The sequence below is a fragment of the Myxine glutinosa genome, chromosome 6 (assembly GCF_964187855.1).
Source record: "Myxine glutinosa chromosome 6, kmMyxGlut1.1, whole genome shotgun sequence".
Lineage (NCBI taxonomy): Eukaryota > Metazoa > Chordata > Myxini > Myxiniformes > Myxinidae > Myxine > Myxine glutinosa.
The window spans coordinates 128,328,020-128,342,144 of NC_136266.1; the positions used below are offsets into that span (position 1 = coordinate 128,328,020).

General features: G+C 45.4%; 1 protein-coding gene across 3 annotated transcripts in view; it reads left to right on the forward strand.

The window, feature by feature from the left end:
• Positions 1–13,432, forward strand: part of NUP88 (nucleoporin 88) — a 56,031-nt gene extending 42,599 nt beyond the window's left edge. For all 3 annotated transcript variants that reach the window (XM_068121045.2, XM_078780525.1, XM_068121046.2), the window contains 9 exons: positions 5,337–5,421; positions 5,610–5,714; positions 5,877–6,020; positions 6,167–6,304; positions 6,573–6,638; positions 12,227–12,307; positions 12,420–12,546; positions 12,656–12,777; positions 12,924–13,432. In XM_068121045.2, coding sequence (XP_067977146.2) covers positions 5,337–5,421; positions 5,610–5,714; positions 5,877–6,020; positions 6,167–6,304; positions 6,573–6,638; positions 12,227–12,307; positions 12,420–12,546; positions 12,656–12,777; positions 12,924–12,987 — 932 coding nt within the window. In that variant the 3' untranslated portion in view covers positions 12,988–13,432. The remainder of the gene's footprint in view (positions 1–5,336; positions 5,422–5,609; positions 5,715–5,876; positions 6,021–6,166; positions 6,305–6,572; positions 6,639–12,226; positions 12,308–12,419; positions 12,547–12,655; positions 12,778–12,923) is intronic.
• The last annotated feature ends 693 nt before the right edge of the window (positions 13,433–14,125 follow it).

Genomic DNA, 14,125 nt, shown 5'->3' on the forward strand with positions numbered 1-14,125 from the left:
GGAGAGAATGCTGTCTCTTGTACCGGTAAGGAACCCCATGGAGAGAATGCTGTCTCTTGTACTGGTAAGGAACCCCATGGAGAGAATGCTGTCTCTCGTACTGGTAACTCCTCAGTCACATTTGCTCTACGGCTAGGATACGGCGGCCGTACCCCCCCTAAATTGACAGAAATGTGCGGTGGCCGCAGAGTTTCTGAGGTGGCCTCAGGGTGGCCCTAGGGCGTATGGCTATCTTTTACAGGCCGTAGGGGTCGCCGTGGAATTATAGCGCGGAGTTATAACTTTTTTCATTTCTAGGTCGGCCGTAGCAATTCGACAAGCCGTAGCCATGACGACTGTAAGTGCTGTTATACATATGAAAAAGAACTGGTATATATACCCACTCGTTACCGTCCGTCTGGCCGCACGTTCGCCTTAGGGCCCCCCTGCGGTCGCCTTGCGGGCACCTTGAGGCTACCTTGCATCTGCCTTGAAAATTCTATGGCCGCCGCAGGGACGCCCTAAGGTCACCGTGCGACATCAAATCAAAGACCGTACGGCACCCCCACGTTTTCGGTCTCCACAATTTCTAAATACCCCGTGCGGCTACCCGAAAAATAAAAACATATGTGACTGCTACATTGTGTGACCGTGGAAATACTGCGGCCGCCCGATAATTGCTAGTGGCCGTAGATTTTTTAGACCCTACGGCCGCCGAGCCAAATGTGACTGAAGCATAAGGAACCCCATGGAGAGAATGCTGTCTCTTGTACCGGTAAGGAACCCCATGGAGAGAATGCTGTCTCTTGTACCGGTAAGGAACCCCATGGAGAGAATGCTGTCTCTCCTGTCGGTAAGGAACCCTGTGGAGAGAATGGCGTATGAAATGGCGGGCGATTGTTGGAACAAAGCCGGTGTGAATTGTGGTGTGAATGGGGAATTAACTCTTGAGGTCCGATTTGCTGTGTTTTGCGCTCAGCGTGGTATTATAGAAGATCGCGTTATTGACTTCTTCTCACCGCTAAAGATTGATGGCTTCATCAAGTCCTTACGTCTGAGGGTGTACTGTCATAGGTTCAATAAGAAGTAAAAAATGGCATATCACCAGTAGGCCAAAACGACGTGTCCACAAAGTAATATGATCCACTTGGGCATCGTAAATGATCAGTGTTCTTGAAAATAATCCACTCACTGTAAGGAGTTCGATGATCGTAGGCCCCCAGGTGAAGAGAGGGAACCTCTGCTGAAGATAGGATTGCTCGCGCGACACGTGGTACGAAGACCGCTGGTTAAGATAGCTGAACACCGCAAAAGGAAAGGCAGGGGGTGCAGTTTAACTCCAGTGAACGTTAGTACGTGAGTAATTCATGAAGCAGTCATGAAGTAGCTGGCGGCTAACTGGAGCACGTCTCCACACTCCAGATAAAGCGTCTTACCACACCTACACTACTGTCTGGTTGGACAAATAGATGAAACAGAGTTAATCGATGGAAATGTTCATATGAATGTGTAAAGTACTGTATAATGTTCATACGAATGGATGTTCAGAAGCAGGGTGCTCCTAAACCGGGGACTGCCTGTATTTATAATATTACAAATTGTCTTTTAAGAATTCCTTTGACATGTACTTATGCATCTTTAAAAATGTTTGTTTCAACAATTTAAATGTAACCTCATGATCATAAAGGTCGTTTTTCTGCTAAATGGATCAAGTAAAACTGGTTTAAAATGGTTTCTAATTACAGCAATACCCCGCTGTGCGCTCAGGATGTGTTCCTGGAGATGAGTGTGTTGAAAATGTGCTAAAAGGGGTCATTCCACCATGGGTTATATGGAGATGCGTTCCTGACAGTTTTATTTCTTGTGCATGAGCAGTATACGAGGGCTTCATTGGGGTATTGCTAATAGCGCTAATCATAAGATAGTTGGTAAACAACAGCTCAGGGAATTCAAGGGCTATCTGGTTCAACGGTCGCAGCGTAGTCACTGATACGGATGATGTGCAAGTTACTGTGGGGCTTAAACCTGTAGAACCAAGCTTAACTGGCTCTTCCTCTTCTCCAACAAACTGCTCCTTGAACAGGCCGACTTTGTTTTAGTTAACAAAGAGGTGGACCAGGCAGAGGTGTCGATCTCGTCTGCATTGTGGAGAATTGTTCTAATGGTCAACGTAGCCAAGTCTAAAGCACGACCCACTTCCACCTAATAACACTTGCAGACAAAATCATGGCATACACCCACACCTTCCCCAAGTGAATTTAAGTTTATAAACTGTTAGATGGAATCTTTGTGGTCTTCAAGTAGCACAAACCCATTGGGCTAAATGGCCTCACCCTGCGTCAAAGTTCCTTGTATAATGTTTTGGATTTTTTTTCCAGGTGCTACACTGTGCAGCTGGGATTTAAATTTACAAACTAGAAAACATCTGAAAATGCAAAGCCCGTCCACGTCCGTTTGTATTCAGACGTCGTCTTCTTCTTCCATATGCTTAAAATAACAAAACAGTAAAAAAAAAAAAAAAAAGAAGATTTTATGCAGCCTTAACTTTGAGCTTTAGAAATAAAAAATAATCCGCTGCTGCACGGCGGTATGACCCAATATGCAAATTCTTATAATTTCAGGTCAATCGGATGAAAAATGACATGACACTGACCTTTAACCTTTTTGTTTATTTATTTGTGTATACAAGATTGAGGTTCGTGTAAGAGCTATCACATTAAACACACATTAGCACATGAATGAATGAATGATCGTTTTGAGGCCATTTTTCCCCGCTAAAGCGGGGGTTGGCCTTGCAGGCCCCATGACAATCATGGTTCCCTGTTTGAGGCAATGTTTTTATGGCCGGATGCCCTTCCTGACGCCAACACTTGATCGCCTCTTACGATGCGCAGGGATAGCACATAAAACACAAAAAACAAACGGACACATAAAACAATAAAGGGAGGGGGAGACAAGATGGGGAGAGAGAGAGGGCAGCACACAAGCACAACAGTGGAGAACAGGGACATAGGGAGAGGGCTGGGGGGGGGGGGGGGGGGGAGGTAGGTGTACATGGTATAAAACAAATTGACACTGCGAGGAATTTCAGGAATGAAGTCGGAGATTGAAAGAGGTGGATTTGAGGTGTATTAACGGGGGTAGAAAAGATCAGGGTTTTTGATGGGGGTTTGGGATAAAAGATGGTGGTGAACAGCTGTTTTGAAGACCTGTAGGGAGGAGTGGGATTGAAGAGAGTGTGGGAGTTTGTTCCAGAGGTGGGAGAAAAGAGGAATGAAAGAGTGAAGGTCAGCAGAGAGTCTTGATTTTGGCAGTTTTACCAGAAGAGGGTTGCTGGCAGTTCTTGTACGACCTGAAGGAATATTTGGGGGACACAGCACGGACAGAGCTGGGGGAACTACGCCAGAGATGAGTCTGTAGAGGACAGAAAGACCACCAACCTGCCTCTGTGGTGAAAGTGAAAGGCCCTCAGAATCGGCTTCATCGTGGGAGATTCCAATGATCCAGAAAGCTTTGGTTTCTACAGCATGAAGCTGAGCTAGGTGTGAGGCAGGAGCCCCAGCCCAGAGGGGAGAGCAGTATTCCATTGAGCTGCGGATGAAAGCCTTGTATGTGGTTAGGAGCTCAGAGGTTCCGAGGAAGGACTTCGCACGACAGAGGATGCCTAGTCGGCAACTGGCTTTGGAGGCCAGCTTGGAAATGTGGTTTTCTCAGGAAAGATCATGCCTGATAGTGAAACCCAAAAGCTTGAGTGACAGAACTTCTTCAAGAGGATTGTTGAGAAAGTAGATGGTAGGGCTGTCCAGACGGTTTTTTAGAGATACATAGTGAGTGTGAGATTTTGTCAGGAATTAAAGACATGTTCCACTTGTTTGACCAGTCTGTGATTTTGTCCAGATCTGCAGAGAGTGAGGAGGCTGCAGATTGCCGATCTGAGGGTTGAGATATGGAGCGGCAGAGAGTAGAGTCATCAGCAAAGAGATAGAGAGGATTTTCAAGAGAGTCGGAGAGATCATTAATGAAGACCAGAAAAAGCACAGGGCCCAGAACACTGCCTTGGGGAACTCCAGCTTGAACAGGAAGGGGAGATGAGAGAATTCCATTGAGGGCCACACGTTGACTGCAATCGGAGAGGAAGCCATGCATGGCAATTTCCATGGATACCATAAGAGGAGAGTTTGTTGAGCAGAGCTGGGTGCCAGACCGTATCGAAGGCACGAGCTATGTCAAGGGAGACTGCTCTGATTTCCTGTTTGGTGTTGTGGACCTCCATCTGTTGTTGACACAGCAGAAGGAGCATGTCCAGAGTGGAGTGGCCTGGTCTGAATCCAAATTGATGATCAGAGATCAAGCCATTGGAGAAGAGGAAGGATTTAATATCAGAAGCAATGATGGATTCCATGACCTTCCTGATAATTGGGAGCAGGCTGATTGGTCTGTAGTTGCAAGGATCTGTTTTTGCCCCTTTTTGTGAAAGGTGGTAATGTTTGCTGATTTCCACGCAGATGGCAGATGACCTTGAGCAAAAGAGAGGGTGAAGAGAACAGAGAGAGGCTGAGATAGAGCAGTAGAGCAGGATTTTAGGAACCGTGGGCTGATGCCGTCTGGTCCAGTTGCAGAATCAGAGTCGAGGTTTGACAAAAAGTTCTCCACCTTGTCAGGAGAGAAGGACACAGAGTGCAGGAGCAGCTGCGTACGACTGGGTAAGATGGGTTTAGAGAGAGATGGGTTTGGGACACAAGATTTTGAGGCAAACACAGAGTTGAGGCATTCAGCTTTTTCACGTGCAGAGTCAGCTGTGTAGCCGTTTGAGGTAAGGGAGGGGATGGAGGGGGAACACACACCAGAAACAGATTTGACCAGATGCCACCAGTATTTCGAGTAGGGAGACAGGTGATTTGAAGGAGGGAGAACTTTTTGACCAAATTATTACTTTTCCATCTCCATATTCTCATAATAAAGCTTTTTTGAAAAATTTATGACAAAACTCAAATGGTAAATTTAAATTTCAGGTCAATTGGATGAAAATTGATGATTTTTGATGATGCTGACTTTTGACCTTTTGCCAAAATTATTAATTTGCCTTCTCCATATTATCATAATTAAGCTTTGGGGAAAATTGATTACAAAACTCAAGTGGTAAAAACGTTACTGCATGGACACACACGCACACACGCACGATTACAAAACCCGTCTCCTGCTGTGCACGGGACGGGCTCATTACCTCAAAACAAGTGGTTCAACCATTGTAGGGTGGTGTGGGATTCCTAAAATGTTTTCATCTTCCAAAGTGTAAAAGGTTTGCATGGAAGGTGTGGCACCTGCTTCCTGGTTAATGTGTGAGTGCCACCCTGTAGGCGACATGGATATTCTTCAGAACTTAAACGGAGAGCCGCATTGCGTGGTGGAGCACGTGTTGTGCACAAAGCCACTCGCCAGCAGGTATGTTAAACTGCAAAATGTTCAAAAGATGGTACTGAGGATGGGTGAATGAAGGGTTGTTGTTGTTTCTGGGGCAGAGTTTAGCATTCACTTTGTAATGATTTTTTAAAATTCCTTTGTTTTCTTTAAATTTCAGCCTGTACGTTGATGATGTGTATACTGTATTATCCATTGCCCTCTATCCCAAGTGCGAGTTCTCCCGTGGCTGGATTTTCTGTCATAAAGGACCTGGTTTTGGGTCCCACGTTGCTTTGTCTCACCACACAATATGAACTCATCGCACGGCCCATTCTGTGAGTTCCATGTCTATCGGTTATGCATGTTGTCTTTTTAATTGACATAAACAATGAAACTTTCAAGTTGCAATATCTCTGTTCCTTAACACCAGTGTGTAACACACTCTGACTTCCTGCTCTATTTATCGTCTGTCCCTCTCATCGACAAACCCCACCCAGGAGTATGACTTGCGTCCCCTCGCTACCCCTCCTGAGCTTGAGTCCGGACAGCTCCGCGTACCCACCTCTCATCACGCCATCCAAAACGCTCGAGCAGAGAGTACGGAACATCTTGCAACGAGACGCGACCAATCCCTTATTACGGTACAGCAAATCTCTAATGTGCACAGCAAATCTCTAATGTGCACAGCAATTGCACAGATAAAGGTTCACAGGTCTCTTTGGATAAAGGTTCACGTTGATTTACCGGCATGGTTTTATGTATTTGTCTGTATTTATTCCTTTTGAAGCTCGTCGTTTGTGGAGAGCGAGAGCAGCACTTCCAGTCGGAACGCGGAGATGCTGCAGCTTGTCAGCCGTGCTGTGCAGGTGTTCCGTGAACAGAACGTGTTAAAGCTAGACTTGGCTCGAGAGGAGATTCAGCGCAGGTAACTATCCCAACTGGGAAACATAGTGAGCCAAGGCTGTTCGTACAACCATTTTTAGATTCGAGCATGTGAGGCAAATTCACCTTCATAGCATTTGAGGTATCTCTTCTGATACACGAATAATTTTTTTTAGTTTGAACATGGTAGAATGCCTTTGTAACTTAATGTCTTTAGTCTTTAGCTCTGTAACTTTAGCTCTTTCATGAGCCTCGATTCAGTATACAAAAAATATATATATATATGTCGGCCGCTCGTTTATCTCTGCCAGTGTTCGGCTATTACGCCAGCAGAAGGAGAAGCAGCAAGAAGACTTGGATCGGCTTCAGCATGACAAGTGAGTATCGATTTCAATATAGTACTTGTGCATGTCTTTTGTTTTTGGTGGCTTGCAGGATATCTCAGAGATAGCATATTCACTTTTGAACTATCTCACCTGGGCTTTATCGACAACCCGATTAAACCATTACCCTGGTGATTCCCAGGCAGGATGTAGTATCACCGAGTGCTCTATCCGCCAGTAGGGATACTAAAGCTGGCTCTCATGGTTGCATCTGCCAGCATTTGCTGGTGGGCCTTAAAGTCCTTGTACCCTTCAAAAGGAGTGAGTCAGTGTGTTGGAACCTTAGCCAAATTCCTGCCTTGATTTAGCGCTGCTTCAGCAGCAACCTGCGTGAAGTAGCGACCTATCAAAGGTACACACACACACTCGTCATTGCATCGAAATAAAGTTCGTTTTTTTTCTTTTCTTTTTTTTTGGATACAAGATCGAGGCTCGTGTAAGAGCAAACATTAATGACAAAAAAACCCAAAAACAAACGGACACACAAGACGAAATAAAGGGAGTGGAAGACAAGATTGGGAGAGAGGGGGAAGCACACAAGTACAGCATTTGAGAGCAGGGACATCGGGAGATCTGTGGGAGGTAGAGGGCTTTGGGGGGGAGGGAGAGGTAAAAAAAAACACATGGACACTGCTAGGACTTCCAGGAAAGAAGTCGGTATTTCAGAAAAGTGGATCTGGAGTGAATTAACAGGGGTAGAAAAGATCAAGGTTTTGGATGGTGGTGAACAGCTGTTTTAAAGACCTGGAGGGATGAGTGGGATTGAAGAGAGTGAGGGAGTTTGTCCCAGAGGCGGGAGAAAAGAGTAATGAAAGAGTGAAGGTGAGCAGAGAGTCTTGATTTTGGCAGTTTCACCAGAAGAGGGTTGCAGGCAGATCTTGTGCGACCTGTAGGAATATTGGGGGGCAGGGGGGGGAGAGGGCTAGGCCAGAGAGGAGTCGGTAGAAGACAGAAAGACCACCAACCTGCCTGTGGGGAGTGAGTGAGTGGCCCTCACAATCAGCTTCAGCGCGGGAGATTCCAATGATCCTGAAAGCTTTGGTTTCAACAGCGTGAAGCTGAGCGAGGTGTGAGGCAGGAGCACCAGCCCAGAGGGGAGAGCAGTATTCCATTGAGCTGCGGATGAAAGCCTTGTATGCGGTGAGGAGCTCAGGTGTGCCAAGGAAGGACTTCACACGACAAAGGATGCACAGTCGGCGACTGGCTTTGGAGGCCAGCTTGGAAATGTGTTTTTCCCAGGAACGATCATGGCAGATTGTGAGACCCAAGAGATTGAGGGACAAAACTTCTTGGAGAGGATTGTTGAGAAAATAGATGGGAGGGTTGTCCAGTCGGTCTTTTCGAAGAGACATAGTGAGAGTGTGAGATTTGTCAGGATTGAAAGACATGTTCCACTTGTTTGACCAGTCTGTGATTTTGTCCAGGTCTGCAGAGAGTGAGGAGGCTGCAGACTGCCGATCTGAGGGATGAGGAATGGAGTGGCAGAGAGTGGAGTCATCAGCAAAGAGACGGAGAGGATTTTGCAGAGAGTCGGAGAGATCATTGATGAAGACCAGAAAAAACACAGGGCCTAGAACACTACCTTGGGGAACTCTAGCCAGAACAGGAAGGGGAGATGAGAGAAATCCATTCAGGGCCACACGTTGACTACGACCAGAGAGGAAGTCCGCCAGCCATGCGTGGAGATTTCCATGGATACCATAGGAGGAGAGTTTGGTGAGCAGAGCAGGGTGCCAGTCCGTATCGAAGGCACGAGATATGTCGAGGGAGACAGCTCTCATTTCCTGTTATGGTATTGAGGACCTCCATCCATTGTTGAGACAGCAGAAGCTGCATGTCCAGAGTAGAGTGACCTGGTCTGAATCCAAATTGATGATCAGAGATCAAGCCATTTGAGGAGAGGAAGGATTTGATATCCGAAGCAATGATGGATTCCATGACGTTGCTGATTATTGGGAGCAGGCTGATTGGTCTGTCGTTGCAATGATCTGTTTTTGCACCTTTTTTGTGTACAGCAGTAATGTTTGCTGATTTCCAAGCTGGAGGCAGATGACCTTGAGCAAAAGAGAGGGTTAAGAGAACAGAGAGAGGGTGTGAAAAAGCGGTAGAGCAGGATTTTAGGACCCGTGGGCTGATGCCGTATGGTCCAGTTGCAGAATCAGAGTCGAAGTTTAACAGAAACTTCTCCACCTTGTCAGGAGAGAAGGACACAGAGTCCAGGAGCAGCTGGGTACAGAGAGAGACAGGTTTGGGACACAATATTTAGAGGCAAACACAGAGTTGAGGCATTCAGCTTTTTCACGTGCGGAGTAAGCTGTGTAGCCGTTTGAGGTAAGGGAGGGGATGGGGATGGGGGGGGGGGAAGGGGGGGGAACAAACACTAGAAACAAATTTGACAAGATGCCACCAGGATTTGGAAGAGGGAGACAGGTTTGAGTGTTCACTCTTGAGAGTAGAGAGATATTGTTTCCTGGCTCTCCTGAGGGTAGACGCACTTGTTCCGGGCTTTGTGAAAGGAAATGAGATTGCCTTCCGTTGGATTTGCCTTCCGTTGGATTTGCCTTCCAGGAGGCGAAGGCAAGTTGTTTCAGGGCAACTGCCTCACCACAAGATTCAGTGTACCATGGATGGGAGGAAGGGTTAAGACAACTGAAGACGAGATGGGATAAATCTGTGCATGAGAGAGAGAGAGCAGTTTGCTTTGGAAGAATTCCCAGGAAGAATTGATGTCAGAAGCAGTAGAGATGGGAGACCAGTCCAGATGATTGATGGCTGCTTGCAGACCGTGCCAGTCAGCCTGAGTGAAATGCCAGACTCGTCGATGTTGAGGAGGCTCTCTGAGAATGGCCAGAGAGACGTCTACTTTAACAAGCACATGGTCAGATGAACCGATTGGAGCAGAAGAAGAGCAGCAGACATTTGCAGGGAAGTTAGTCGTAACTAAGTCTCGAAGAGAAGATGCTCCGTTGACTGAGATCCAGGTCGGGAAATTGACAGATTGTGTCAGTCCCAGTGAGTCATAGAAGTCCTTTGCTGAGGAGCCATGGCTGGTGAGAGAGGTACCCACACCCAGCCAGCTGGCATGATGACAGTTGAAATCACCACATATGAGGATGTGAAAGTTTGGATGAGTCGATAGAAGTTGGTCCATGTTATCAGACAGTGAGATGTAGATGGAGTCATCACTGTTTGGAGGACGGTACAGAACACATATGAACAAAAGGTGGGAGCGAAGGGGAAGCCGTAGCCAGAGGTACTCCTGGGGGTGCGGTGGAGAGAGGGCAGTGCAAGGAGAGTGAGGAAGAGAGTTTTTGAGAAAGATAGCAACCCCACCACCAGGACGAGGATCAGGTCTATCATACCGGAGGAGGGAGTAACTAGGAAGAGATATTAAGGAATCGAAGACATCTTGAAGGAGGAAAGTTTCTGTTAAGCAGATCAAGTCTGGTTTGTCAGAAGCAACCTGTATGGAGAGATCAATCAGGTTTGAGCGAAGGCCCCGGATGTTAGAGGTCCATTCCGTTAAGGAAGAGTAAGGGGGAGCATCAGATACAGAACAGCGGGGGGGGGGGGGGGAGGGGTAGGGTAAGACGAGATCGGGAGAGCTGTTGATCATGTCAGAGATTTCAGAAGAGCTCGGAGAAAGGGAAGGATGAGGACAAAAGGTTTGATGGTGATTGGATGAGGCACAGGAAGGTGTTGTTTGAGGGGGGGGGGGGCAGAGCCAGGACGAAGGTTGGAGGAGATAGAGGTAAGTGATGGAAGGTAGAGGAAGCGGGGAGGACGCTTTGAGGAGGGGTGAGAGGGGTGAATAGGAGAAAAGAGGAGGGTGGGGAGATTTGAAGGTGAGGGGGGAGTTTTGAAATGGAGGGGTGAGGGGGGAATTTAGGAGGTGAGGAGTGGGGGGTGGGGAGTTAGGGAGGGGAGGGGGGAGTTTATGAGGGGAGAGGCAAGGGAGGAGATTTGAAAGGGATGGGTGAGGGGGGAATATGGGAGAAGAAGGATGAGTTTGGATTTTAGAAAATGTTGGACGATTAATGGAAAACAAACATTTATTGCAAAATGAGTTTCTTGTGATTTTCAAGTCAGAGATTCGTTTGAAAACGTTGGAGGAGGGGTGGAATGCAGGTGAGTTTAGGGAATGTCGGAAGAAATAACTGTAAGAGATGGAATTTTTATTTGAAATGAAGAGATTTGGTGAGCAACTCGAAAACAACCTTTTAAAGAAGAAGAAGAAAAGTGTGTTATAATATGGAACAGAATAAAACACTTCAGGAGAAAGTTTAAACATTTTAAAACTAAGCCATGAAAACTATCTGGGGAAATTCCCTAAATGAGGGCATGAAGGATTCCTAAGGGGGATTAAGGATTCCAGCACAGGTTCAGAAGTAGGAACAGAAGCATAGGAGATTGACAGAAAGGAGAGCAGAGAACAAAGGAACAGGGAGGTGTATAAGCAATATGTTAGTATGGGAGGAGAGGCCTACTTTTTTAATTCTTTGTTAATATTTTTTTTTTTGAAGGTTAGGTGAAAGTGGATCAGAGGAAGAAGGATAAAGTTGAAGAAGTATGGTGAGAACTGGAATTGGAAAGGTGTCTTTTGGCTGGAGAGGATTGAGTTATGAAGGAAAAAGAGAAAAAAACAGAAAAAATGGGCGAGGCGACACGTGGTTGAAGAACGAACGAAGATGGGAAAGAGAAGGAATTTTTTTTTTGTATTAAGACGAAGGTGAAGTATGGGGTGAAAAAAAACTGCAAAAATGGACCACAAATGAAAGTAAATGGACCACAAACAACCGCCGAGAGGAAACAACAAAGCCTCGAGGCCTGGAAAACCAGGCCTGAAAACACGGCAGGAACCAACAGACGCTTAAACACAGGTATGCACAATTTACACCGAGATCTAACTCGGAACACACAGTAGGCACTCGCACCGTAAAATAAAAATACAGTTTTGACAAAAATACAAATGTATAAATTCTTAACCTTGGTGGCGAGGAGAGCTTGCAAAAACACACGACCTCACCGGCAAAAACCGGAACTGTAAGGGTGGAATCGTTAAGGTCAAATGTGTTTAAAATTCAACCTTGAAGTCTGTTTAGAAAAGGCAAAGCAATGTGCATTAATCATTTGAGCCAATTTGTCACTTGATTCCTATTTCATTGCATGTGCTCAAAATCATGATTGCAGCAAGTCATTCCAAGTCCTCAAAATCATTCCAACAGGGTGGAACAGCTAGTAATTCTGAAATTTCTGATCAACTTAAAACATTAATTTTGTTAAAATTCAGACCATTATCTGTTGGTGATTGCTTTGAAAAGACGTATCGACGAGCACTTTAGAGGCAAGAGGTTTTTGAACGAAGCTAGTAAGAATATCTTGCACTTCCAAATAATTTTACACTAAAAGGCAAGTGAAAGGTTGCATTGTGATTGCCCAAATTCCCTCAATTGTGTAATTTTCGAGCTACCTTTTATCAACAAATGCGGATTAAATTTGAATTGCCCTTGAGCATATCTGCACAAGTTCTGTGAACTATATTTGGAGAAAGAAAAGGAATTCTTGATTCTTTGACATTGCAGGCTCAGTTTGCGAGAAGCTGCCGAACGTTTGGTCGAGAAATGCGAAGCTGCGCGAGAGAAGAGAAATGACCACATGGCCAGGTACATGGTGAAAATGATATTTTTGCAGTTGGGGGTGACAGGGGAGGACAAATCTAAGCTTATCTTGCTTTTGTTTGCTCACATTTTATTACTTGCCTTCCTACATTTGCAGGATCCGGAATGTTGCGCGTAGAGTATATACATGCCTGCCCTCTCTCTCGAAGAGCGAGCGTGATATGCAGGGCGAGATGCAGAGAATCGCCAGCTTCCTTCCGCAGCTCAAGAAGACTGTTTCTGAGGTATGGATCAGTCGGGATTGCTTTCAATAAACTGTTACACCTTTTAATTATGTTATAAAAGAAAATCATTAACTTCTGTCATCCCACATCGACTCCATTGCCATTCAAGGTCCAGCAAAAGCAGCGGTACCAACAGGATATGGTCGTAAGAGGAAATGATAGATTGTCCTCTTTGTCCAGAACGCTCACACCACAAATGGCCAGCTGTCTTCAGACTCTGCTGCAGCACGAGTGAGTTCGACAGATTTTGCAACTGCTATTTACACAATTTCAAAGTAATACCACCATATTCCGATTGAATACAGGTTTATTCCCTGTTATGGCAACGTCTGGTATTCTGCGGAAGTTTGTCCATAATGATTGTGTTCCCAAAACAGGACGCAAAACATCACCCAGCTCGTCAAACAAGTGAATGAGATCAGAATGCAGGTGGACTTTTGAGGAACATTTGTGATCATCCGCTGAGATCTCATCTTCGACTCCAATTTAAGACCAAGACTTTTTACATGTTTATAAAAAACATACAGAATTGTAGAGTTTAATGGTTAAGCAAGAATGGACTTTAATATCTCCACTGGGGTGTTAAATTTGTGTTGGAAACTTTAGTCCAGGATTTTAATCTGGTTTATTTTGAGTAAGAACCCCCTTGCAAGGAGATCATCTTCTCTCCAAACCAAAGATAATAAAATAGTACCCATTGGAAGCAGTTCCCAGCAGGTCTCTTTACATTCCATACAAAATTCTGGATTAAATACTTGTCTACTGAAAAACGTGATACATCTAATGACCCTTTGTTTCCACTTGCGAGGGAATTTTCTTGGTGGAAAATGCCACAAATTCAACTAATAAAACCAAAGCACAGCTCAAAGGGGGCGATATAACTCCATTTTTTGTAAAATAGAGTTTGTGAAATTTTAGCCCATTATGGAGAAAAAAAATACATGGGTGATATGAACAGTATTTTGTAGTTGGTGTTTAAGGCTGACTCAAGAAGAAGAAGAAGAACCACCTTTACAGGCTATTTTTCCCTGAAGAGCAGGGGTTGGCCTTTTTCGGGCACCTTGGTCCCCTTTTTGAAGCAATGTTTTATGGCCGGATGCCCTTCCTGCCGCCAACCCTGTTAGTTACCTCTTGAGACACACAGGGAATTACCAGTGAACTGGTACTCAAAGGGCTCAAGTGACTCAAGGTCAGGCCAAAATACTTTACTCTGACAATAGATGTACGACTACCACACTTTTTGGGGGGGTTTTTTTGTATCGTGTCGTGGCTCGTGGAAGAGCTAGAACACAGAATGGATCAACATGCAACGGAATAAAAGAAACAGCAGAAAGAGAAGGGGCAAATTCCAACAGCAGGGCCCAGGGACAAAATAGATAGAGCAGCAACGAGGGATGATTCAGAAGCAAAGGAAAAACTGGGAATTTGGAGGATTGGAAGAGGGGTGTAACGGGGATAGAGAATATCATGGTAATGGATGGGTGTGATCTGAGATGGTGGTGAACAGCTGTCTTAAAGACATTTAGAGAAGAATGAGATTGAAGGGAATGTGGATATTGGTTCTATAGGCCGGTAAAAA